Source organism: Balearica regulorum, chromosome 16, assembly GCF_011004875.1.
Source record: "Balearica regulorum gibbericeps isolate bBalReg1 chromosome 16, bBalReg1.pri, whole genome shotgun sequence".
NCBI classification, from domain to species: domain Eukaryota; kingdom Metazoa; phylum Chordata; class Aves; order Gruiformes; family Gruidae; genus Balearica; species Balearica regulorum.
In genome coordinates this window covers 16,249,056-16,275,780 of record NC_046199.1, presented here as the reverse complement: position 1 = coordinate 16,275,780, position 26,725 = coordinate 16,249,056, and the positions used below count along the sequence as shown (strand labels likewise).

The window sequence follows — 26,725 nt, the reverse complement described above, 5'->3', positions numbered from 1 at the left end:
ATGTTACTTTCCTTTAAGAGGTGGGAGCTCCTAGGAGGATTCTTGAAAATAATGCTGGGAGACATCTCAAGGAATCATCTAGTTCATCTCTCCTGTCCCAAGCAGAATTCAAATAAATCCATGTCCTTCCTAGCGGATGTTTGCCTAAAAGCATGCAAAGATGGAGATTTTTACGCCTCTGGGCAGGGCATGCTGCTGTGCGGTGAACTTGGACTGAGCTAGGTTTGTGTCCGGATTGCCACCTCTGTCCCCATCACATCCGTCAGCTCTTTACACAGGAGCAGTCACTGCCTTTCCTAACGGACCGTCTCTTCGGAGCCTCGACTGGAGCAGTTGGGTACAAATAAGCAGCTGTCCCTCAACTTTGGTGAAAAAGAGCTGGAAACCAATCACGCCCACCCCTCCTCTGCGGGCTCAGTGACAGGTGGACCTGCAAGATGGTAGGTGCACGCAAACTTCAGCTTTGTCCTCACTACACAGGACTTCCTTGCTGTTCTCAGCGACTGAACACCACGGGGATACTCATGCTGGCATTCAACTTACATCCCTAAAATCGAAGGCTGAGTTTCTCGATAGTTAACAGCAAGCTGTAGTTTCCTCCTGAGTGACTCAGAACAGCTAAACTGGGAGCCTGGGCTTCTCCATGTGACCCTAGATGGTCTCTGAAGTTAGATGGTGTGAACATTACTGGCATGCATGGCTTCTCTCTTCCTCCCCCGGCAAACAAAGGAAATGCCCTCTTCTGCGTGGCCCATCTAGCCAGAGGTTTTGATTAACCAGACTCTTCTGCCATACTAGGAGCGCGCAACTGGTGCACAGTCTTGTGCACAAACTCTCGGGGCTAGACACGTGAAGAAGAGGAAGCAACATCAGAAAGATAAACCACAAGATAAGGCCTGGAGGATATGAGATCTGCTGGTCTGTAGCTTCAGAGCACCCAAAAGAAGAAAGTTGCATGCAAAACGCATTTTTCAAAAAGTAAATATTGCAGGCCAACACCATGCTGCAAAGACTAGCCAACATCTCTTCCTCCAGAAGGTTCAGCTGGATAATTAGTCACACGGAGGGTTAATTTAATGGGAATTTAAAAAAAAAAAATCAGATTTATTTAAAGAGAGACTGTATTTTAGAAAAGGTAATCAAAATAGTGGAAAAGCAGTATATTCAAAGGGGTTGTGAAATGTATGGGACATGGATGGGAGATTCAACCTTCATACAAATCCCACCGCCTTGGTGGGCCTCCCCCACGCAGGGCAAGCTCCCCTTCTCAATGCTTAAGTCCAGATGTCTCAGAGGCAGCACTGGATTGCAGAAGGTTGCTACGGGGGTCCCAGTGGTCCAGACAAACCCCACGGGCAGCACGCTCCCGCCCGGCATTTGAGAAGTGCTGCGGGTGCCCAGCGCCAGGTCTGCAGCCCGCAGGAGACCCCAGCCCTGTCACCCCGGGCCAACACTGCCGTTCCTGCTCTGGGGCCGAGCACGGGCACAGCCTGCTGAAAACAATTTAATTTCCTTGCAACCGCTTGCCTTTAACTCACACAAACTTTCCTCAACACGGTGCCTACCTTTAAAAAATCTCTCCGGTTTCATTTTCTCTGTTTCTGTACTGTTTGCATCTGACAAGAACACAAAAGTTAAAACTCACTGAGGGGAAAGAAGAAGAAGAAGAAAAAAAAGAAACCTTGAAGCCAAATAACTTACGACATGAAAGCTTTGGATTTTACTGGCCTTCCCAAGTTTCAGATGTCGTAAACCATACAGGTGCAACTATCTCAGTGCTCAGCACCCATATGAACCTTGTTATGTTAAAGTGAACACAAATCCAACGAATACTTCCAGGTTTCTAATAAACCTTCATAAAGAAACTGTCCATATTTTCCCTGTGTGCAGGCACAGCTGTGCAGAGGCACATCTGCTCGGGAAACGAACGTGGATCTTTGAATTTATAGTTTAAGATCCTTAAGCTTGATGGCAAATTATGGTAGAACTAGGAATATCAGTTCCTGTCTCCAACAGAAAATATAAATCCCTCTTTGATTGATACTGATTACAGGAAGGAAACAAAGCACTTGTATTTCCCCATGTCACGAGAAACTCCCTCACTGCAATAAACATCCAGTTGATAGGAATATCTTGGGAAGGTAAATGATACTATATTTGTAGGCAAACTGAGACAAGAGCAAGTGCTGATTGGCCATGTAGTTCATACACCCACGTAGCTTCAAACACGCCACCGTGGGATAGGAGCTTGTCAGATTCATAAACTAAAAAAGATTGCATATATATTAAGGTATGTCAAATGTGATTGCTATTTATTATTATCCTGCACCCTTTACTCAAATATCCAGTCCGTACATGTAAGTCCAGCTCAACCAAAGTAAACAAATTCATTGATTTAACAATTTATGGCTTGATTTTAAAAGGGGCTGAGCCTGCAGGGGAATATCTAACATGTGTTTGAAGTTAAGCACAAGCCAACCCAGTGACATTAGTGGTATTGATGACACGCTTAAAACTAAGCACAAACTTCAACTTTTCCCTGGTCCAGGCTTGCCAAGCACGCCCCGAGTGCGACAGGACCACGCGCGGGGTGCAGCCCAGCTTTGCCTGGGGAAAGCTGCAGCTGTGGCTGCTGCGTGCAGCGGATGCACCTCATCGCCGGCAGTATCGCCCTGACACCTCGCAGCCCGACCAAAAGCCTGGCTTTCCTTCCCGAATGGCACTGGCTGAAACTGGGACAAAACGAGTGAGAAGTCTGACGTGGCCCCAAACGGCCCCAGCGCACTACTCAGCCATTATTTTACGTTACCCTTTGAAAAGCGAAGGAAAAGTCCTTCGCCCTGCGCAAGAGAATAAGGGTTCAGCTCATCCACCTCCCAGGTCAGCAAAGGGCCAAATTTTGTTACCCCCATCACCCTCGGCTTGGATTTGGCTCACTGATTTCAGCAGGGTGACTTCCCATCTCACCGGCATAGCTGGGGCCAGAACTGCACTCTTGAGAGCAACAGAAATGATACCTCAAAATATAACATTTTGTTTCTGTAGTGACATCAGCCCAAATCACAAGGGAGCTCCTGCCTAAACTCATTCACCCTCTCCCTATGAAATGGCAAAGCCGATAAACGTGTCCTATCTATATCTACACCTTTACAGAGGCCAAACTTTTTTCTTGAAATCCCCCCCACTGCTATGTAATTATCGTGCCCTGCTGTCTCCTTATCACACGGCTGCTACAGCTCGCACAGGTTTCCCCGTGGCGGTGCACATCCAGGACCCAGAGGAGGCGGCGGTACCACGGGTGACAAGCAGAGCTGCACACGAGGTGGGACACGGCGTCAGCAGGTTACATATAAACCAGGCACTGGACTGAGATGGATGTACTGAGAGCTTGAATTACACACGGGTGAAATTCTCTGACCTAAATTTAAAGGGGCTAAAAATTAGAAGTTTTACCATGTAACCAGAGGTCAGAAAAAAAGAGTAAAATTGCTAAGGAAAAAGCAAATCCATGAAAGACATTTCCAGCAAAAGGAGCTGCTAACTCTGGGGAAACTCCAGCTGAACATCCATACCCTAATCCAAGTCCCATCGCGGCCAATGAAGGTTGCTTTGCCTTTCCTTAAACCTCGGGTGAAGGTGCAGAGGTCGAGTGCCGTTTGGCCGTACGGACCAGAGAGGAGCCCGGCTGGGTACGGCCAGGAGCACAGGCACCAGCTCTGCCGCGCGGACCTGGGGGAGCACGGCTCCCAGACCCCCGCTCAGCGCGGGCAGGAGGACGTGGTACCGCAGATCTAATGCGATCTGCTCGTCTGATAGAAGGGGCTCAGCTGGAATTCAGGACAGCTGGACATCTTATGGCAGCGGTGGGTCACAGGAGGTTTAACATATAGCCCAGAAAAGGTGGCAAATATTCTGCCCAAGCTTCTGAGCTTTCACAAACTAATCCAAACCAACGTTACAACCACCTAGGACTTCACCACAGCTCAGCGTCAGACACTTCATGCACCTCTACAAGCACACCCAGGTTCACAAGGTCCTCCTCTTCCAGGGTCTGCCCCCAGCAAGACTTTCAAAAAACGGACTCGCCCCCCACTTTTCCTCCGCGGAGCTGTTCTGCAGTCCCTTACCTGGACGACGGGGTGGCCTCCGGTCGGCGCCTTGACGGCCCCTCGGCTTCCCTCCGTCTCGTAGTGTGCCCGGTGGTGGGGCTTCGGCTGAACCTCAATCCGCAGCTCATAGGAGCCAGACTGGCTGGAGAGCGGCCACTCGAGGGGCGGCAGCGACTGGACGGGCAAACTGGGCAGAGAGAGACCAGACCGGCTGAAGCTCTGCAGACTCCGTTTACTCCCCGAAGCCCTGACCCCCTCCTCCTCCGAGTGCCCCACCGGGGCTGCTCTCGCCAAAACGTTTAGGAATCTGCTATTAATTTCAGTGATGATATGCTGCCCTGCTCACGTTGAATACAAACTCTGCTGAACTTCAGGACAAACACAGTGATTTCTGTGGGCCCATCTCCTTGCAGAAGAGAACAGAATACTTCTATTTCTTAAATAGAAATATCTGTAGCAGTTACATTTTTGCAAAGATCCCCCTCTTTTATCTAGCTGTTGCTCTGCGTCTTAAACGGTGATCACAGAACATACCTTGCGAAATATTAACTCCGTTTACCATTACTTACCAGTTGCATAAATTAATATTTGATTGCCATAAATATTAAAATGCACATGAATAAAATGCTAAATATTCTTACCTGATACTAGTTTTCCTGTTATCAAAATACACAAGGGTTTATAACATGAAATTAATACATTGAAATGTACAACTAGAGCTTGCGCTGGATTTTAAATAACTCTTATTTTGGGAGTACAAACTGCTGCCGGGACCAATCTAACAAGCAAGCCAAGGAGCGGCACAGCCCGCGTTCTTGCCCTCGCGGTTTGTGGGGAGCAGCACGGGATGCCGCCAGCGTGGGGACAGGCGCCACTGGTGCCTGCGAGCGGAGCCCCGACACGCACCACTGGGGTCCGGACCTGCGTGCCGCCAGTGCCGGCGAGGGAGGGAGCTGATGAGCGTAGTGCCAACGGCTGAGACTTGCGTTAAACAACAATTAACAAATTGACGACCAGCAATAAGGCGCTCGGGGTTGACCAAAAGCTCGGTCTGACTTGGAGCAGCGTGCTCTGTTTTGAATCAGGAAATATTTAAGGTATTTTCATCCTTGATGGAAATTTGTAAGCGAGACGTTCCCTGAATTTAGAAAAGCAATCAAACCATTTTCCTGAGAAGCTGCAGGATGGAATGAGAGTGTTTAGCCTTTGTCAAGGGCTCTCTGCAATCTGCTTTTTAGACAAATAATTTGGAAAATGGAATTTGTCATATGCTGTGCTACCAATGAACCACTTCGATGACGTTTCTTCCAAACACAGAGTTTTTCACCTCTCGGAATCACAAAGGATCGGGCTCCCATTGACCACTGCTGTCCCTGAGCACTTAGCCTTGGTCTGCAGCAGGCTCTGCCCAAGGAAACACTCCCTAGGGATCACCATGCATGACAGAGCACATCACGCCATGAGAAAACCCAGAACGACAAGAAGCAGTACATACCTGCAGATAGGTATTGCAGGCACCAGCTGCTTTGTCCAGGATGGAGGTACCAACAAGATTGATTCTGGGGCTGAGTTTCTCCTGTCCTCCTGCTCGCAAGGCCCGTGGAAGTCAACAGTCTGAAAGACGTGACACGGAATGCTGTTTTTGTGGGAAGGCATTGATGAAGGATCAGGGCTGGTTTTCCAAATTTTCGTGGGAACACCACAGGAAGGATCCGTAGGAAGGCTGTTCATAGCATCCATGGAAAGAGAAGCGCTGGGCAACTGCGTGTAAGTAACTGAAGAGTTGTCTTCTCTCAAGGGGATGCGAGGAGAGGATTGTGGAGAGGGGGTCCTTGACTGTCGTGGAGAAGTGGAAGGCAGCTGAGTACTGTAGAGCTCAGTGCAAGAGTACCTCCGTTTTGCACCTGGTGATGAAGACCTTGAGTTGGGACAGGGTGATGGTGAATGTCGTCCCAAGCAGGTTTCCTCCGTGATGCTTGTTCGTGGTGACATTATTGGAGAGGTTCTAGGAGAATAATGAGTATGGATGTTTTGAAACTGTGGACAAAGGTCATCACTAGGACCATTATTTGGTGAAACACATGGTGATGTGCAAGGAGATACATTTGTCTCTGAAATGAAACTTGCAGAGGAGCCGCTACTAGCTGGGCTCAGACACAGTGGTTCTCTGTAGCCCTCAAAGCCAGGGACAGGCAGGGTAACCCTTGGGCTAGTGGTAGCTGAGTTTGACTGATGTTCTACCAAAAGAACATCTGTGTCTCTGCTGCGGAAGGGACCCCCTGAATGAATCAGTTCATTATATGGAGTAATTTCAATCCTAGGGCTCGGAGCAGAGGCCCCTGCAGCGTTGGCAGGGTGCGTAGGTGTTGTCCCTATGCTATCTGGCTGTCCATATCTGCCCATGGGATCTGCAGAAAGGCTAGAAAAAGGCAGGGGGCATGGCTTGAGGCCACAGTCCAAGACATCATGAGCGTATGTAACTCCAGAGGGTGGGCTGTTGGTTTTATGTGGAGTCGGTTCTTCTGGAAAAAGAAGGGTCTCTTTAAGACTATAATATTATTACAGAAGCTGAGCAATCATGGATTAAAAAAAATGCATATTTATAAACTGCTTGTGATCTGATATTAGGTAAATATTTGGTTAATTCTTTTTAACTGCAAGTAATGCTTGTGAGAAGTACTGGATTAACAGCCAGGGAAGCTCAAGCGCTCCGAGCAGAGGACAGCAGCACTGCAGACCCCTCCGGCCCCGAGCTGGAGGGATCTCCTGGCAGGGCCGGCGCCACGGCAGCTCTGCCCGTGTCACTGCCGGCCGCCTACGCTTTCTGCCAGACACCCCCCTTAGCGCCAATCGGGACGTCGTGACCGTGGTCGGCTTTGGTCAGCTAGGAGCTGGACTGAGACCATCACGTCACAAAACCGCTCTCAAACAGGTCTCGAAAAACCAAAAGGTTGAGGAACAGCTTTTGGTGAAGGGAGAAAAACCTTCCTTACAGAGCAAAGTCCGGCCAGAAAAGGCTTCATCAAACCAAAGCTGAGCTCAAGCTCTTAAATTAAAAAGTCAGTTCTGTGTGATGATTTGTTTGGCTCCGTATCAACAGGTCTGGCTCACTCAACAAGTTTTGGTGACAGGTTTCACAGGAGAAAGCACCAGAGGATCAGAAAACACATTCACAAATATTTGACAGAAAAGAGAGAGAGAGAGAGAAAGGGTCCAGCCCCACGCTTACAGGCAATCACTTTCCAATTTCAGCTCAAGGGACGTTTTGGCCAGAAAGGGATTATAAAATATACATTAACAGCTAAGTGTTCAGTGCACCTCTCTCCTGGTGCAAAAAATCCTCAATTTTCAGAAATTCTCAGTCTCGCAAACTATCCCCAGGTTGCAGAGTACAGGGATGCTTCCAGGCAACACAGAATTCCCACCAGCATCACTACGCCCAGCTCTGACCTCGTCCCGGCACCCCACCGGCGGCATCCGCGAGAGCAGAGTCATGCCGGGTATCCCCGGGACAGACCCCTCGACGTACGTCAGCTCTGGGGGATTCCCCAGCCCGGGAGCAACTGAGGACTATTGGTCATTACACAAAAGCATGAGAAATACTCTCGGGATTTGTATATGTTTTTATAGATTTGGATGTATCCAGCAGGAAATACCTGAAACAGCTCCACTGTCTGAGGCTCATCCACACTACCTGCTCAGCCCCGGGCACGGATCACTATTCACAGGCGAAGCGGGTTTCATTCAAATTTTTAAATAACTGTTCCAGCATTTTCTCTTAACTCCTACTCTACATGAGGCAGCAAATCTTATCGTACATAAAGCCAGGCAGGACCTGACTGCGCTTTCTGGCAAAAGATCAATGTGAAACTTCTGCACCCAGAGAGACTGTGATTTAATTTCAGGGGGGTTCTGTTCATTTTCAGTTTTAAATGCTTCTTTTTTGTGAAAGCAAAATCCTCCACTGATTTTTGACACTTTTTGCGCTCAATGCTTTGCACAACCCGGAGAAAACTCCACAGAAAGAAAAAATGTAGCAGGAACTGCTGAGCCTTCGTGTTTAGCGGGAAACGCCGACAGCCGACCAAACAAACCAACACACAGAATGTCTATGTGACGGGATGGGAGAGGCCAGCTTGCAGATTCCTTAAGGTTCCCTCTGGCTTTTAATCCCAGCACACAGCTGTTTCGGGGATGTCGAAAACAGCCACGAGTAACCGAATTTTCAGCCGAACATATCTTTAGCATCGTCAATCTCGATATCAGAGCTTTGGCATTCACAGGATTAGTGTGTCATCACTCCAACTCTGACGCATCAAACCTAGATATTGATGCTACGATTCACTCTGTCGCCACTCCTTCGGACTCAGCAGCACCCCCCGCCACAGTCCCCCCAAGCATCGCTCCCACCGCTTTCGGGAGCATCGCTCCCATTTACATTGATGCAAGGAGCAAAATCCGCACCGACAGAGCGAGGCTTGACGCCAGCACTCGGGGCAGGATCCGTCCAGTGACCAGCGACCGCAGAAAAGCTCTCCGGGCTGAACATCAAGGAACAGGCGACCTTTTCGGTTCCCCCCTACAGGGAGAGCTGCCCCCCACCGCACCCGTTAAACCACGCTGTGCAGATCCACAGACAACAGGTAAAGAATTACACCTCCTCACAACACACGTGGAGCAGCAAAGCTAGCGTCCGTAGATTTGTGCGGAGGGGTATGGGAAAAGCAAACATATTTGCACGTGCACGTGTAATTTTTAAAGTCTCCTGAATAACAAACACACACCACCACCCACGCTTTCCGCCCATGGAAAACTGGGCTTTAGATAACCTGAATTTTCTTTGCTTTTCCCTGAAATACTGTGTTTAGATGAGCATTTTCATCCTTGGCATTCACCCCCGAGAGGATCCACGTTCCAGATATTAATAACAATGTTTACGCACAACAACAAGCCGCAGCAAGCCCTTGCCTTCTCCCAGCACGCTCGCCAAGCACTCCTCCGCAGCGCTTCACGGGCCGCGCAGAGCGGGATTGCTCACCCAGCGCTCGCCGGCAGCGAGCAGGCAGGCGCCCTTTGCCAAGCCGACAACACCCACAGCCTTCCGTAGAGCAAAAATATTTAGTTTCCCCCCACATGGCAAATTATCAATAAAGCAGGCAGCAGCACAGGAATGCGGGCAAGACTGCAGACAAGAAAAGCTCGGCTCGTTTGAAGAGCGCCGGGGGAAGCGCGCCGGGCAGGGATGCCCAGGGGCTGAGGCTGCGTCTGGGGCAGGGAGAGGCTGTCGGCCCTGACGCATCGGCACGGCTTCGTCAGGGCCCGGGGGGTTTGGGGAGATCTCCTGACCCAGCCCCGGCCCTGCATAACTTCAGAGGTACAATGAAATCACTGTCCCGGGTGCCATTGCCCACGCCTGTGACGTCACGGTCTGTTGCCATGGAAATGCCGGTGATGCTACAACGCAAGGGTCTGACCTCACCGGGGGAGGGAAAAGGGACGGTTGGGTGAAGCAGCAAGTGCTGCTCTCCGGAAGTAAACGGCTCTTCCACCGAAATCAGGAGAAATTCTGCTTTTTGCTTCCGTAGGAGGGGACTGGCTCAGGCAGGCGGGGGTTTGGGGCAGACCCGAGCCAACATCCCAGCCTCCCCAGGCGAGCACCACGGGAGCGTTTGCTCTTAGAAACAACATCAAGCTCCTGCCTTTGCGCGGGGCCGGGGGGACAGCGAGAGGCTGCTCCCCCAGCCCGACTGCTTGCTCTCTGCGTTTGCAGAACGTGGAGCAGCCCAGGGCGTGGGAACGGCTCCAGGCAGACGGCCCCAGCAACACCCATGCTTCTCCCTGAGCTGCCAAGGTGAGCTCGGTGGGGCGGCAGGAGCTGAGGACAGCAAACCCCACGCTGCTGGCTGGGCGCTCCGGGGGTGGCAGCGGGCAGCCCGGCCCCCCACCAGCCGGGTTCCCCACGGGGGTGAGAGGGCACCGCACCCCTCACAAGAGAGTAATGATGTGCCGGACCAGCCCAGCAAAGGTGTTCCTCAAGAACTGAAGCAGCTTTGAAACCTTTGTGCAGATGCCCAGAGGTACAGCTTCGCACCTGAAGCTGTGCCACCTTCAAGGGTTCGTCTGTCCCTGCGTGCTGCATCCCAGAACGCAGGCTGCAACGCTCCTGCAAAGGCCTGTCCTCTCCACGGCTTTTCTGATGGACATCTCAGCAAACTTCAGCTCAGCAGCTTCGGCTCAGCAGCTTCGGCTCAGCTCCTCTGCCACGCGCTGCAGGGGCAGGTACAGCGCTCCCCACCTCCCTTCACTCGGGCATTTCCCAGCCTGAGGTTTCACTGCTGAATCATGCTCTGATTCAGTACCTAAAGTTCCTTCTTGTTTGAAAGGCGGTTAAAAGAAAGCGAATTTCACACCCAGACAACGCTGGCACCTCCTGATGTTCTCAGCTTTACTGTCAGCGAGCAGCCCACTGTCACCAGAGGCCGTGACATGGAAGTCCTACCTCCGAGCATCCCACGCGAGCTGCCAGCTCTCCTTCCCTCCTTTTTTCCATAGGCTTTACCCAGCTCCTAGTTCACAAGACCATCTCTCCTCTCCCCACAAGAGGGGAGGGCAGCAGGGCGCTGCGTCCCACCCTGCAGTGGGCAAACAGCCGAGCAGCCCCTGCGGACTCGGGCAGCCCCGGCGGGACCGGCCCTAGTACGGACTAGCCAGGGGAGTTAAAGCACAGGTGGAAAAGAACAAGGGATTTAAGTCTGAAAGGACTTAACCCTCGATTCAAAACACTCCTTTCCACACACCTCTGCAAGGCAGAAAGGAGAACCCACAGCGGGTCCTGCTGGGCTCCGAGATTTCCCAAGCCGGATGGACACAGCAGTGCGTGCGTGCACGCGTGGCTTTGCAAGCGCCCACCCTCCGCCGGTTTTTAAACAAGGCAGCAACTTCAAAGCCATTCAGTCAGCCAAACGTGACCTTGGTAATTAGCATGAAATCAGGGAATAACAGATCACGCCGGCAGCTGCATTCCGCAATGGGTTAATACAAATCATCTAGGAAAAGCTAAAGACAGCCACGTGCGGGACAAGGGAGGGCAGGGGGAGAAGTTGGGGTTTGACCTCACGTCCGTCTGCTGCAGCGCAGCTCCTGGGATTTAAATGGAGTTTCTTATTTGCATAAGAGTCCAACTTCTTTTAATTAATTTGCCTATTGTAATTTGAAGGGTCCAGCCCAGAGCTTTTTTGCATTTTTCAAAAGCCAAGTCGTCTGTTATTTACAGGAGCTGCTTGGAAGCTCAAAGTGAAAGTTGATTTCCTGAGTGAAATCTGGTATTCTCTGGTACATGTGCAAATTTGTTGCTTCACTGCGGGGCTGCCGCTGAACACTGCCTCCTGTGTTACTGAGCCAGGCACCAGGACCGAGCTGCAAGCTTTTTTTTTTTTTTTTTTTTCCTTTTAATAGCTTTGTATTGGGGAGAAAAAGAAGGAACAAGGCAAATTAAAAAGGGCTTGACACCTACAGGAGGTGGCAACGTCCCTGGGAGCCTGTCTACATACAAGCAAGCATTTAGAAGAATATTAATATTTATAGATGCTCCCTGCTTCCCCTTTCTATGTTATACATCCAGAGACCTTGCAGATTCGTATCACCAGATGCAATGCAAGAGCCTGCTGAGCTACAGCAATGGCTTGAGCCTACCAGAAACTCCTTCCAGTATCCATTCTCGCCTGTTGTCTTTGGGCAGGATTTTGTCTGGAAACTTACTTAAAGATGGACTTTGGATTTTAAGTTTCGAAACACCCCTCAGAGGATCAGTCCTCAGAAGGGTTAACCTCAAAAATTAAAAATGAAGCGGCAGCTTTACCCATCAGATCATCACACAGCGAACACAGAACAAAAATACCTGAAGCGAGGTGCTGCAGCAGAGCAGTTGTCTGGCGTTTCAGTATTTTGTCGCTCACCGTGGCCAACGACAGGTATTGTGGAATAACACACAAAGCAGTTATCAGAACTTACTTATCTGGGAGCCCTGTTTGCGGGAGCTAGCTAGATGCTCATTGACTTTCTGTTGATCTGCTCTGCACAGAAACAAGGGTATTCAGCACCTTTCAGGTTTGAAATAAGCTAAAACTTGGGACGCCACTGGCGATACCTCCACATGCATCTCTCAACGGAAGGCATCCAACACTTTTTTTTTAAAAGGATTTAAAAGAAATCATCCTCAATGCCCAAGCAAAATCACAGTTTCAACCTAACAGCGCCGGATACCCGCGTTGCCCAAACGTCCCGAAGCCTGTTCTCCTGCGCGCACCCCTGAGTTCAGCCGTCTGAAGGCAGATGTTCTGGTGTGCCGATGCTGAGGAGAAGATAGCTAATTACAGTCTCGCAAGTAAGGGTAAAAGTAAAGGGCACATGGAAAATGGCACTTTGTACAGCACTCCTGCTTTTGGAAATGGCTGGCTTAGAGAGGAATATCTAATATTAATAATATTGACCGTAGGATTTTTATTTACCCTTTTTTCCCCCGATGCTTTTATAGCAGTCCATGTTCCTGTTGTCTCAGGCACACACAAGCACTACTGAATGCCAGCCGCTTTCAGTAAGGATATTTCTGGCATTTCCATGGCAACAAGTTGTGATATAGATCCTACTTTTAAAACACAAGCTTAGGTGGATACCGTCAAATCCCAAGCCTTTAAAAAACTGTTTATCAGAAATAAACTTTCACCCCAATCCATTCCTAGAGCCCCAAATGTACATTTTTCCCTAAAAAATAATAATAAAAAAAAGATCACTTTTAGCATGTTTACAGAGATTTGTTATTACAGGACTTGTCGTGAGCGGCGGGTGGAGCAGGCCAGGCTCTGAAGAAACCAGAGCCTCTTTCAAACAGGCTCTGAATGCAGGAACCAGACTGAAGTGCTGGGATCCACAGACACTCCTATGGTTTTGGTTCCATTTTGAATCCTCCACTGAAAAGGACTTGTTTTCCCAACTGCAGTTCAGACGAGGCCAGAATCGCACATGAACAACGAGCATCATTTACCACCGGCATGTGGATAAAGCCCTTTCTCAAAATTTGAACATTTTCTGTTCTCGTGTAAACATGCTTTAATCTTTTGTACATTAAAGGTCACGGATGTATACTGGATTGCTTACAGACTCTAGCCAGTGCCTTTCAAAACCAGGGAGAATATTCTCCAGATTACAATGCTAGTATATATAGTTGTGATCTTTTTTTTTTTTTTTATGCTAATGATTTCCATCTTTGGAACAAACAAAATTACTACTAATTATGGTTTCCACTCATTCAAATGTGGAGAAAGCAGGCTCAAGAAGGAAGTTACTTCTACTACAAGCATACACTGCTCTGCATTTATGTGGTTTGAAGATTAAACTTTCTACCCCCCACCTACATACTATTATATTCTGTGGAACTTCCCACTTAAGGCTTCACAGCAGTACTCTGTGTGAAAAAAGCAGCAGCTGAAGCCTTCACTGAGATTTAATGTATTTTCATTAAAATCACTGACCTCTCCCCATCGTGGATTTATTTTAGCATGGTTTGATCTACATTAAACCTTGAAAGAAAATTCAGCTTTGTACATTTGATGACATTAACCATCCTCACTTGGCTTTGATGCTGGTGCACATCTGTATATTTAAACAAGTAAACAAAGAATAAAACTTAGTAACAGCTCCCTGTTCCGCTAATAATACCACGATTCAGGCCCAATAGGTCTCCTTCTCCTGCACTGTCCCCTAGGAACGCAACATCTCTTTCTTCAAATGCCCTACAGCAATGCCACCTCTCAGCTGTGCAGCATCAAAACACGTGTCTCTTAGAAACAATATCCCAGCAATTCCTTCCTCTGGGTCCTGTCTCTTTTGGCTTTGTCTGGTTTACACAAATCTGTATTCTATGGGATAGGAAGTATCGATTTTTAGTATCATCAACTGATTGAATTGTCGCTTCGAGTCAGGGAACACTTGTCACAGTGCTTTTAGTATCACAGACTTGCGTAAACTCAGAAAAGTAGAAGAGACTGTTGTCACTTTTTTCTTTTTTTTTTTTTTAATGCAACTTAAGCTTGCGGTGTTTGGACCCAAACTGGAAACGGGTCTCCCCAGCTCCTTGCCATCCCAGCAGGACGGTCAGAGTCCTCTCAGGTACCTAACTCCCAGTCAGGCTGCCTTTCTGTCTTTCCAGAACACCCTCTACCATCACGACGACGACGGTCCCAAGGAGACCAACCGAGCTGAGCTCTTCTTCGCCCTTCACAGCTGCGCTCTGATACCCACGTACACGGCGGTGTAAATAATGGGAAGGTCCCACGGCCGCTCTCAGACGCTCCATCACCAGATGGGGACCAAGCCACTTGCCGCCAGTGACAGCGGCCGTTCGCAAGCGCCTGCAGGCCGAAGCAGCACCGCACCCCCCAGCAGCCCAGCCCCAGCACGGCCCGCCGAGCAGACACCGCTCGGCATCCATCGCCACGCCGGTCCCGGGCACATGCCCGGCGGCAGACCCCGCGAGGGCCCCGGCAGCACCCCGGGTCTCTGCCGCCCTGCGAGGGGCTGCCCGGAGGGCCGCAGGCAGCGCCCGGCCCGGCCCCCGCAGCCGCTGGGTCCGGCCCGGGCGGCCCCGTCGGGGCTCGGCACCGGCTGCTCCTGCGGCGGCTCCTCACCAACCTTCAATCGGCTTCAGGTAGTCGTAGTCGAAGAGGATGGAGAAGTCAAACTCCTCCTGCGGGCTGCCCTCCCGGGCCGGGCCGGGGCCGGGGCCGGGGCCATGCCCGGGGCCCCCCTCCTGCGGGTCGGGCTCCGGGGCCGGGGCGGCGGCGCTCATCGCGGCCAGAGCCCGCCCGGCAGCGGCGGGGCGGGAGGGCAGGGGAGGGGAGGCTCGCCCGGGGCTGGCCGGCTGCCGAAAGGAGCCCGAAGCGCGAAACCCGTAGGTATCCTTCCAAGCGCAAGTGGAGAGGAGTTGTAGGGGGGGAGAAAAAAAAAAAAAAGAGGGAGAAAGAAGCAAAAAGATCTCCGAGGGGCGCTGGGGCGGGCGCGGCTGCCCCCGACGGCGGGGTGCGGGCGGGGAGCCCCGGCGCGGCACACGAGGGAGCGGCGCGACCGGCGCTGGCGGCTTCCTGCTCCGAGCAGCCACCTGCCGCCGGGGCCGCCCCCGGGAGGAGGAGCCCGGCCCGGGCCGCACCGCACCGGCCCCGGCCCCGGCCCCGGCCCCGCGGGAGATGGGGGTCCCGGGGGGGGGGGGGTGCCTGCAGGGGTCGTGGTGGGAGAGCGGGGGAGAGGGGCCTGGGGAGGAGGGGAAGTGGGGAAGGACAGGGCTGAGAGGGAAGCGGCGGCCTTGCGGGGGCATGGAGCCTGCGGAACCCCCATTCAGCCCGTTCGGTGAGCCGTCTCTGCGCTGTTACCCGAGGCTGAGCATGACTTACTGTCTTGCATGCAGCCTCCTCCTCCTCCTCCCAGCAGTCGGGCCCCCCTCTGATGAGGTTTCCAGATCTCCAGCAGCTCCAGGCAGCCCAGGTGCTGCCCTTGCCTTCTCCAGGCTTCATGCGTCCCCCGCCACGTGCTCCTGCCCAGGCAGCAGCAGGCAGGTTTCTGGGAGCGTCTCCTAGTGCAATCGCAGGCCAACCTGTCCTAACTGGAGCACCTTTAGTAACGTCAAGTCCATCGCACACAAGGCCTCTCTTCTCCTCCTGCCTTGCTCACAAACAGTGTTTCACAGAATGGCTCTCGCCGCGTTCCCTGCTGACCACACTGCCGGTGCTGCCAGCTTCCCCAGGTACCCTCGGCCACCTTCGCCACATTGACTCTATTCATCAACATCTTGCCCAGGCCCTTCGCAGGGTGCTGGTCGCTGCCTCCCAACAGCCTTCTACCCCTCCGATGGCTGCTACAACCAGCAATGACTTCACTCGTGGGTAACTGGAGATCCTAAATTTGTGTGTTTAGAGCATCTGTGGTCAGAAGACTCTGTTCCCTCGCTTACCTGTTTGTATGGTCCCCTTTATTACAGTACGGATGGCTGTCACCGGGTCTGTGAGTTTGAAAAATGCTCTTAGTCTGTAGACAGGGAAGGGAGGCAAAGGCAGAGGGACGGAGATTGTTAAAAAAGTATTTTGGTGTTTACTTCAACTTGTTTTTATTTGCTAAGCCTGTTAGCACGACAGCATTAACTACATTACAAACCTGACCCTAAGTTACTTGTCTAAGGTCACAGAAGGTCTGTTTTATGGCACACATGAACCAGAATCTCTATGTTTAGGCTTATACTCTGTCACTTTTATCGTTAATGTGGCCAGCCAAGTAATGACAAATCACTTTCTCATCACACCCTTTTGCTCCATCCTTTGCCGGTCCAGAGTGCAAGCTCTCAGACTTTTCCTGGGCTTTGAAATCAGTGTCTACACGGAGGTTCTGAGGAACCCCAGCAGAAGCCTCGCACCGGCCAGTCACCCCGCAGCAGCTACTGGGAGGCGTTAGAGGCACCTAATGGTGAGCAGAAACACTGCACAGCGATTTCGGGCATGAACGGGGAGTAAGGGGAACGGCAAGAATTGCTGTTGGGGCTGCAGGAAGGCAGGTGGGGACCGATCAGACTGGAATTAGGCCTTTATGGCATTAACTTGTTACTGGAAAGTGCCAAGGGATGCGGAAACCAGACTTTCAGAAAGGGCAGGTGATCCCGCAGGCGGGATGCACCAGGGTTTTTACTGAGGTATTTACAGGAGGAGGTGGTGAGCTGGAAATACGAGAACCCTACCGGTATATTCTCTCTATACGTTTCCCGCTGGAGTGCAATTTAAACAGAGAGGGAAAAGCCATTATTCCGTATTCACAGCCACTAGATTAATGAGTGATTTCACTGCAATCAATGCCATACTAGAACTCAGCAGAGACGTAAAGGACAATATTTTTTTCTCGTTAACGCATAATATACATAGTAACACGATAGCTTCCTTGGACCAAACCATCTGAACTTTCTCCCGCACACGCTGCCAAAACAACCAGGAATGGCGCTTTGCTGGGCTTCCGCACGGTCAGCACACAGCCCTCTGCGGATGTGCACACGCGCGTGTAAACGGCCTGAGAAGGTCGTAGGCTGTGTCTGCCTCCTCCTGTGCAACACGAGGCTGCTGCCTGACCCGAGGTGGCTCCTTGCTCGGTGCAGGGGCCGCTGAAGCCTGTTTTGAAAAGGATCCAGCGCTCGCTCTGTGGTTGAGCTGGAGACCACAGCTAAAGTCTACCTCATCTGCTGCAGCGATTCGTAAAACTACACGAGGCGCTCGCTCTCTGTAGTTTCATAGTGTCTGGTTCGGCCAGAGACAGGGCTCCGCTGCCGCCGGGCACCGACGGGGAAGCCAGCGCAGCCGGTGATTAGCGGTCTTGGCTACCGGCACTCAGAAATGAGGCCACCCCCGAAAGCTGCAGATGGGGTTGAGCTCTTACCCTCAGGAACGTGCGTGGGGAACGGAGGCTGCCGGCCCTTGGGGAGCACATGCTGCTCTGAGGGCTTGATTCATTCTGAATTGTTTAGTGTAAAGAAAACATACATTAAATTGGCCAATTTATATATATATCTGTTCTAAAATGATGCTTACCGTTTGCTGGAGTGCTAGCCTTTTATCGTTGGCCCTTCTAGTTAAAATTCATTAGAAAAACCAAATATACTCGCTGATCTTGGCTTAGCACTAAAGAGAGCTGTCATCCTTGCAGCTAACAACACATGGAGCACAATTGGATAGCATCATTTGTATTAGCCACAAAAGGAAAAGACACGAACAATAACATCGGCCTTTTTAAGTAAGATGTGGGTGACTGGCAGGAGAGCCTGGGGAAACGACCCCAACTTCTGCTAAATCTTTACCCAATCCTTTATCCTCTATTTCCTAGCTCGCCTGCAATCCATTAAGCATGTGAAGTTTCAAACTTATCCTCAGCTACTCCTAGACTTAGTAATACTCCACAAATGGAAAATGTACCTTTCGCTTTCCAAGATGACCATGTCATCCGAAATAGTTTCACCGCTAATACATGCAATCGTAAATTCTGACACTGGCGAGGACTTAGGGTGACAAGACAGCAATGAGAAAAGTGTTAGAGAAACGTAGGAATTAGCTCAGCTTATAGGATTCGTCTCTTTTGCCCGGCGGACAACTTGGCAGATGCCAAGGAGCAATAGGCACCAGGGATACGATCCACTGGGTTCCCCTTCTGCGGCTCGCAGGGCACATAAGGACACTGGTCCCATATGACCGCTGCAGCATAACGTATAGGAGTAACAGTTTCCACAGGCTTTGAGTGCACTGAGGTGTGAGTTATACTGTGGGCTGTGCTGGAACCTACAAGCGTGTTATTTTGAGCAGAAATGGTGCAAATCCACAAACTATAGATCTGGCCTAAACATGAGAGGCACATGAAACCATTACTAGGTGCAAGCAGCTGCAGAATTCAGCTCAGGCGACAGCTGTAGCTTTTGGAGCCCTCCAAGGGCTGAGCGGAGTTTAGTTTAGACCCAAAGCATGCTCTTGAGACAACAATGAGAATAAAACATTATGAATTGTTTAAGTTTTAGCTGTTATAGCTACATAACTGACAAATACTGCCCACAGTCTGTCATGAATAATTAGCAATGAAGAAAAAGCAGGGAGACTACTGGACTTAAATAGACTGTGGACTCTTCAGCTCAATACATACCCTCAGAAGAAAAATCCAGCCACTCCAAATCAAAGGAAAAACCCAAACAACGTGACAAACACTTCCTAACGCTTGTTTTCCATTAGGGCTGGAGTGAAAGGCTGGAATACAGTGTCCAAAGACCGGAAATACTAGTTGGTTTCCCTAAATCTCAATCTTTTTCGTATCAGAAACACTTCCTTTCTACAAGGATCCTCCATTTACTTCTCCTGTTACCACCATCCACAGGCCGACATGGCCCCTGGTCACAGCTCCGCTTGGGCTCGCAGCACCCACGTTAGAGATCTGGGAGTCAGCATTAACTCCTTTTTTTTTTTTTTTTTAAAGCTGTTTTCATGAGCCAAAAAGGTGTTTCAAGAACTTAAGCAAAGTCTGTCCCTGGCAGCATTAACAAAAACTGCAGCCACGTATACTTGCAGCAGCCTCTACACAGAGCAGAACTGGAAATACATTGTGCTGCCATTTCAGGGAACTGGAGAATGGACGGAGTCCTTTTCCACATAGTTGGATCAGCGCTTGCCTTTGGCAGGGATTTGCTTTAATAAACTTTAAAAGTATGTGAATACTGGACTACCTAGGTACTAGGGGACAAGGAATGCAAAAAAGAAAGCTAAGAAAGAGTAGTTTCTAGTGTAATATAAACTGATTTAAAATCTACTTAATGTATTTTTCAGCGTTTAAATTTACTGCAGAACTAATTTATCATTCACTGTTTTCAGCTTCTGCTTATACTGTCCCATTGTATTCCCTGTACCAGTAACTTCACTACTGCAAGCGACCAGATGATGCTCCGAGCTGAAGAAAGTTTTAAACGATCTTTTCAGAAATACGGTGACTGTGGTAATTATGATGTGGTCCACATTACATAATTTACACTGGGTCTGTAATACTGTAATACCCTCATATTAAACTTTTTAAAAGAAAAAGCAGTAGAGAAAAGCGGATTAAAAATGCTGCATGTCTATTTAGCAGCTAAATCCCAAAGAAAATACGAGTCAATGCTGTCTTAAAAATCTAAGTGTTCTAATGGTGTATGTGGCAGGCATTAGAAATTTAACAGGCAACTAAAACTTGCACATGGACTTAATCCAAGCTCTTTAAAATGAGCTCAGACTGTGAGTGACTAGTTGCTTGGTCTGGAGTGTGGGGAGTGCTATTAGAGAAAAAAAAAAGGAAAGAGAGAGAGAGGGGAGAAACGTTCTGGTGCTTCCTTTGAGAGGCACACACGCTACTATTCAATTTTGGGGTCAGGTTGAGTCAGAGATATTACCCCCCAATTTCAGGCTTAAAGTGGTTTGGCAGGAAAGGACAATGGAAAAATTGCTCATATCTCTGTGTTCCCGTTAAGTTCTGAAGTCTGCTGTGCAAACCAAAGGAATGCACATATCATAGTTTAAAAAAATAGATTAAGCCAGTAGTGGAAAAGAAGTTCTAGGATATTATTATCCTTGGCTATTTTCAAAAAATGAATGATGAAACATTTCGGTTAGAATATCTATTGGACTGTTATAAAAGAGTGCTCCAATTATGTCAGTGTCCCATCTGCGAATGTGATTCCTGCCCTGTACGAAAGACTCTGAAATCATCTGCTGACGGCTAGCTGGTGTAACTGTGTCCCGCGGGGCAGGCTTACGGATAGAGAGGGGCTACCTCGAGTGACGGAGCGTTAACAGATGTGGGACAGGATGGCACAGGGTCTCGTGCTCACCTGATGAAAGTCTCTGCCGTGGGTAGTGTCTTGCTGACACTTGCAGAAGCGCAGCTCAGGGAGCAAAGCTCCCGAAGCATCTTTTTGCTAGCAGTGTGTCAGGCTGTGCAAAGTCTTCATTCCCCATTCTGAGCCTGCTCTAATCATAAAAGGGGGCTAGGTCCTAAAATTATTAACACATCATCACTTACACACCCTACGTTAATGAGACTCTTGCGCTTTGTTGTGGGTGCAGAAATCCTCCCGAAGCCAGAGACGGATCCCGAAAGTGCCATGTGCTATTAACCTCTAGCAGTTTCATGCGGCTCTTTCTTTGTGGAAGCATTGGGAGCAGACTTGTGACGTGAAGGCGAGTCGGTGCCAGGGTCTGCTCCCATCGCCCCTACGCCACCGGCAGGAGCAAGCATTTTGCAAAAGGGAAAAATACATGCTGGGGCCCAGGAGCATGTGCTTTGCAGAGCATCTCTGGGCTCTGCCGTGGAAATGACTGCGCTGCTCATCTGGCTACTGTGCTCTCAAATATTTGATCTGGGGGGAAAAAAAAAAAAATCAGTGCCTTTCATTTTGGTCTGCGACTGCAGGGCTCTGGGGAAAGCAGAGCTGCATAGCAATGGGAGTCGTGGGAGCTGCCACTGGAGTGCTGTGTTGTGCTTTGATCCACTGCTATCCTATAGCAGGTGAGAGCGGGACCTTGCCAGCACTGAGGAGAGCAAGAAGTCTCCTGTCTTTCCCTTCCGTGCTCTCGCTGCAGCAAAATAACCTCTCCGGGGTGTTGTGAGAGTGACTAAGAGCCGCCGAAGCGCTCAGGAGAGAGGGAGTTTTGTCTGGAGCAAGCCGAGGATACACGAGGCAGGGCAATGGCCTGATCCTCAGGCGGTATAAAGCCACTCAGAGCCTTTCCATTGGCTTGTCCGAGAATCGGAGCTCTCGGATGATCCCCTTTGGGTGTACGTGTTAACGAGTGTGTTTTGGCAGGTGCCCGGGGAGCTTGCTGCGGCAGGAGAAAACAAATAGCCGCTGCCCAGGGCCCTTCGAGCGAAGCCCTGCGATCCCGCCTCAGCCGCGTCCCCCCTCCGCCGGCCCCGGGAGCGCCCGGGGCGGCTCTGAGTCAGCGGCCGAGCGGCGGTGCCAGCGCCGGCGGCGGGGCGGGGAGCGCGGCGGGCAGGCTCGGCGCTGGCCGGCCGGAGGGCGGGGGAATCCAAACTGGAGCGAGTCGATGGAAAAGCGCTTCCCTCCTCCGCCTCCTGCCCCCTCTCCGCGCAGCTCCCGGACCGGCAGCCCCGTCAAAATTGCAACTCACCTGCGCTCCCCGCCCGGCCTTCGGGGTGCAGCGCCGAGCACCCCGGGGCAGCGGGCAGCCCGCCTGGGCAGGGGGCTGCAGGGCCCGGGGGGAGCAGCCGGGCTCGCTGGTCCACGGGTGCTTTACAGCAGCCGAGCTACGGGCGGCGAGGCGTTTCCTAGCGCGGAGCATCCTCCGCCTGGATCCGCCGCCGGTGGCCACGCCGACCCCGAGAGCCCCGCGCACGGCTGTGCCCGGAGCCCCCCCCCACTCCCTGCCGGAGAGACGTCCCCCGCCCCGGCTCCGTGCCAGCATCGCCCAGCCGCTGCCGCGCCTGCAGCCCCTCCGCGTCCCCACGCAGGGCCGCTCCCGGCGCCTCGCCCTCCCCCGGGGCCCGCAGCCCCGCTCGCCACCGCGGGGGAGGACGGAGGGTGCCGCGGCCCCTCCTGGACGGCTGCCCCCCGCCGCGATGGGCCCGGGGCGGCCGCGGGGGGGCTGTGTCGGTCGGGGTCGGAGCGGACCCTCGGGCGGCGCGGAGCCGAGCGGCCGCGCAGGGGGCGCGCACTGAGCGCTGACAACGGGGCAGACTCCTCCTCTCGCCGCGCTTAACTCTTCCCGGCACCGGGAAGGACACCGCGGCGGAGGGGAGCGCGGCGGCCGCCCACATCCCCCCCCCGGTCCCCCGGCCCCGGCTCGCTCCCTCCCCCGCACGGACCGCGGGGGGCGCCGACCCCGACGGGAGCCGCGGGCATCCCCGAGGGCTGCGCGGCCGCGGAGCCGCCGGCCCCGTCCCAGCGCCGCCGCAGGCTCCGCCGGGCCCGGGTGAAGCCGCCTGCGACGCCCCGAGCCCCCGAGCCGGGCAGGCGGCGGAAGGGTTAAAGCGGCCGGAGGTTAGTCAGCGAGACTCCCGGGGTGATGGCTTGGAAGAGGAGAGTCCTCTGGCTGAAGTTTAAAGGAGGTTTCTCCAGACAGATTTGTATCGCCTTCGCGGAGCGCTTCGAACCAAACCTAAAGCCAGTCCCGTCCCTTCCCCGAGGGACCTTCTCGCCATGTCCCCCTGCCCAGCCGAGCTGCCCGCCGGGCCAGGAGCGACCTGCAGAGAGCCCGGGGGGGGGGGGGGGGGCGCAGAGGGGCACACACAGACACACAGCGCAGGAGTAAGACCCTACCTTGATCCATAGACCTCATGATGTGGTGGTAATGTACCAGCCTGCAGGCAGTTTCTCTCTGCATCAGGAATTTAAAAAAAAAAAAAAAAAAAAAGCAGAAAAAAAAGGAAAAATAAAAAAAAAAAAAAAAGAAGAAGAAAAAAAAAATCTTCTTTAAACCATGTTCAACCAGTGCCGGACAGAGGGAACCCCTCTTGCTCGCCTCCTCCTAAGTGTTTGGAGGTGCAAAGAGGGATCCGAACTGGGCTGAGCTTGTTCCTGAAGTGAAGTCAGTTCTCTGCTCTGAGATGAGGGTTACTAGAGAGGGAAAGGCCACTTCCTTCCCTGCTCCGAGTGTTTATAGTCTTTGAATGCTGTAAAATAACGGGATTCCCTCACTGTTTCCTCCTGTTTATCCCAGTGCCATGGAAACCCCTGGATCGCCTCCATCTCCCAAACTGAGGGCTTTCCTGCAAACTTCACACTCAGGAATCCATGACGTCTCCCAGCTCCGGGCCAAGGCAGCTCTGCGGCTTTCTCAGTCTGCAGCACAAGCACTTAATTGTTGAGCCGAAAGTTAGAGAGCGAGAAAGAAAGAAATATGGATGATGTTAAAAATCCCAGTGTGTGCTTTTTAAACAAAACTTGCAGGCACTGCAAAGCCTTTCAAAGCAACGGGGCTTCCGTGCAGAAGTTTTCCTTCTTCCCAGCAGAGACAGGCTCGGACTGCTGCTGCTTTTACCTTTGAATAAATCATTCAGAAAACCGAAGTCCCCAGCTTATATTTATGTCTTTTAAATTCGCCAGCACCCTATTAATACCCATCTTGTTACTGGCACAGGATTTGGCTTCTAATTACCACTGGCTCAATTCTTCATACAGAAGACGAAAAGAAAAAAAAAAATCGGTTAATTTGTTTAGTGGTATTTCACAGACCTCTCTCTGTTTCTATTTTTAGATCCATTTAGAAGGGAGAGGAGCAACCCCACGGATTTCCATTGATACACGTGGAGCTTAGCAAGAATGAAATAGCCAAGGAAGCCTCCGAAACCAAGACAACCCGTGTGTGTTTACACATGCTATGTATAAACAGGAAAATAAAGCAAAAGAAAACAGGAAAATAAAGTCAAAGATGTCACGACCTGTGTGCCGTCTCACAACGTATAGTTTTCACTGGTGTGTTAACGAGCATCTGCCTCTTGACACCGCGCTGGGCTCGGTGCCTCCACGCAACCGGACTTACATTTGTTCTTTCCAGAAGAGATCCAGGGTGCGCACACATAAAGCGCTTCTCCGGGGATCCCGCAGCCCGGCAGTCCCTCGGTGCGGGTGCACAGCCCCACCGCACGCCGCAGCGCACCCTCGGAGCCGGGGTCAGCTGGAGCCCCGGGCAGCGGCGGGGAGTGACTCACTGCGGAGGGACTTGGCCCGGAGCTGCACGGAGGGCTGGCTGGCACCCGCACGACGTTTCCATTTTTCACTCTCTGAGTCCCAAAATCGACTCGAAGGAGGTATCACAATCAAACTTTCTGCTTCTCGAGTTTGTTGTCCCGCAGGCTAGCAACTGCAGGCAGGCCAGGGAAACTCAGCGCACCTCACTTTCCTAGCCTTTGTCATTTTTGGACGTGCCGAGGCGGAAATACCTTCCGCAGCTCCGCGGGCCCGTTATGCAACCGGCTTCCACCGACCCCCGACGTGCGGGGGAGCCCCGTCCCGGGCACCCCGTGCCCCCCCCCCGCGGCACCCCCGCTCCCCGCCGGCCCCGAGGGAAGCCCTTCCCTGCTGGCCCCGCAGCGGCCATGCCGTTCGGGAGCTCCGCTCGCCGGCCGCTCTCCCGCCGGGGGTTTCCCGCCCGAGCCCCGGGCCCGCACGGCAGCGGGCTGGCGGAGAAGCACCGAAAAGCCGCGCCTGACCCTTAGGCTCGACCCGGGCGCTCTGCCCTGCAGCAGCCCTCTCAACCGGCCGCTCTAAGCCACGATGTTTATGAGCGAGGTCGCGCAAGGACCCCGGCCCCGCTCCGACCCCGGCCCCACGCGGGACCCAGCAGCTCCCGGCTCCTTTGCAGAGGTGTCACGCCTGAGCTCAGCGGCGTGCGTGATGGGAGCCACCCTTCGCATCAGGTGAAGTCGAGTCGGAACCACCTGATTTCTATTTCGAAACATTAAAGGGAAACCGAGCTTGCTTGCTTTGCTCTCCGATCGCAGCGATTGCTGGTTCATAGCGGGGAGGAATTACTGATTTCGCCCGGCTTCACCCCTGCCACGCACACTCCTCGCCGCGGCATCCCCGCTAGACTCGTCCCGGGAGGTGCAGAGGAGAGCGACTGGGGAAGGGGCTTTAGGCGGGGGGAGCCCTCCGGCAGAGCCGGGAAGGGGCGAGCTGGGGGGGGCCGAGGGCGAGCGGAGGGAGCAGCCGGGTGCAGGGACACGCACACCCCCCCCACACCCCCACCCTGGGGGGGCCGAGGGCACCGGGCCCTGCCAAGGGTATCCCAGAGCAAGCGGAGAATGGGCCACCCCGACGGAAAGCTTCGCCTCCTCCCACGCCGAGCTATAATCGGGGGAGCAGTCACAGCTCGGCGGTTATGGCACACAGGTTGGCTTCCCTAGTCTGGACCGTTTAAAAATACAATGTCTTTCTTTTAATAGCTCAGTTTGATCGGCTCCCGCTAGTTCACATGACAGGGTTTTCCTAAAATATCTTCTTCCACTAAGTTTTTTCCAACTTAAAAATGCTGAATCCTGCTACCCAAATTAAACTCAGTGCAAAGCGAAAAAAAAAAAAAAAAAAAATAAAGAAGCGAAAGAGGGCTGGCGGCTGCCTCCGGACTGCTAGCATTCCCCAAACCAGCATATGACACAACTGTAAGATTTCCAAGGCTTTTGGAGAGTTCAGCGAGAGAATCGTGTCCTCCGCTGGCTGCAGCCTCCCCGCTGAGTTAAACTTTCCTGACGGAACCTTTCTCCATCTGGCTCCGGCTCCCAGCGCGCTGTGAGCGGCCGCGGAGAGCGGGGGGATGTAGTTCAAGTCTTATATAACTGTGCAGGCTGGATGCGGGGGCAGAGACTTTCCCTAGAAACGAGAGATTTTTATATATATATAGTTATTTTTAGCTTCCTTTTTCAAAGGAAGGCCAAATACCTCCGACTTTCCTTTGCTTTCTTATTTTGGTATCACTAAGGGATTTTATTTTTGGAGGTAAGGAGCTATTAATAGCTAATATTTTTAGCTATTTATTCCCTCTTTAGGAGAATACTTCCTCTTCCTTTCAGGGGCACATTCTGGCCCGCATCCCTAACCCCCATCGGCAGACCCACCATGCCCACGGCACCCTCCGGGGTTTGCCCGGCTTTTGGGGGCGGGTCCCCCGGCCCCGGCCCCCTCCCCGGCCCCGGCGGCAGGTTCGGAAACCGGCCGTTCTCCCCGTGAGCTGCCCGGGCCGTCCTCAGCGCCGGGCTCCCAGCCGAGCAGGCCGAGCAAGGAGCTCCCTGCCCGGGAGAGGATTGCTGCGGGCGGCTGGGGAGAGCCGGCAGCCGGCCCGGGAGGCTCCGGGGAGCCGGGGCCGGGGGGGCCCCGGGCTTCCCCCGGCAGCTGCCCGCAGCATCGCCCCGCCACCGGGCAGGACCGCGGCACCTCCCGCTGCAGAACGAGCGCTCCGGCCGGCTCCGCGCTGTTAATTGGCGATGAAACCGAAATAGTTTGTTGGGTTTTGGTTGGGTTTGTTTTGGTTTGTTTTTCAAATTTCTCATCCTCTTCAGGAGATAAGCCATCAAGG

At 52.3% G+C, this 26,725-nt stretch overlaps 1 protein-coding gene and 1 long non-coding RNA gene across 11 annotated transcripts in view; one reads left to right on the top strand and one right to left on the bottom strand.

Moving 5' to 3' along the window:
- The window catches only part of NFATC2 (nuclear factor of activated T cells 2), a 99,216-nt gene extending 75,846 nt beyond the window's left edge, over positions 1 to 23,370 (bottom strand). Inside the window, exons 1-3 of one of the 8 annotated variants that reach the window (XM_075769099.1) lie at positions 22,972 to 23,370; positions 5,605 to 6,631; positions 4,128 to 4,296 (exon numbers count right to left, since the gene is read on the bottom strand). In XM_075769099.1, coding sequence (XP_075625214.1) covers positions 4,128 to 4,296; positions 5,605 to 6,631; positions 22,972 to 23,035 — 1,260 coding nt within the window. In that variant the 5' untranslated portion in view covers positions 23,036 to 23,370. Of the gene's footprint in view, positions 1 to 4,127; positions 4,297 to 5,604; positions 6,632 to 14,795; positions 15,244 to 21,823; positions 22,305 to 22,971 lie in introns of those variants that run through there. The other 7 variants (XM_075769100.1, XM_075769102.1, XM_075769101.1 and 4 more) reach the window with 7 other exon arrangements.
- Positions 14,736 to 24,095, top strand: LOC142604190 (uncharacterized). Of its 3 annotated transcripts, none has more exons than XR_012838071.1 (3): positions 14,736 to 14,811; positions 16,481 to 16,613; positions 23,909 to 24,095. It is a non-coding gene; the product is annotated as an uncharacterized LOC142604190 (long non-coding RNA). The 3 variants fall into 3 exon arrangements; XR_012838070.1 differs by lacking the exon at positions 14,736 to 14,811 and adding an exon at positions 15,595 to 15,900; XR_012838069.1 differs by lacking the exon at positions 14,736 to 14,811 and adding an exon at positions 15,595 to 16,039.
- The last annotated feature ends 2,630 nt before the right edge of the window (positions 24,096 to 26,725 follow it).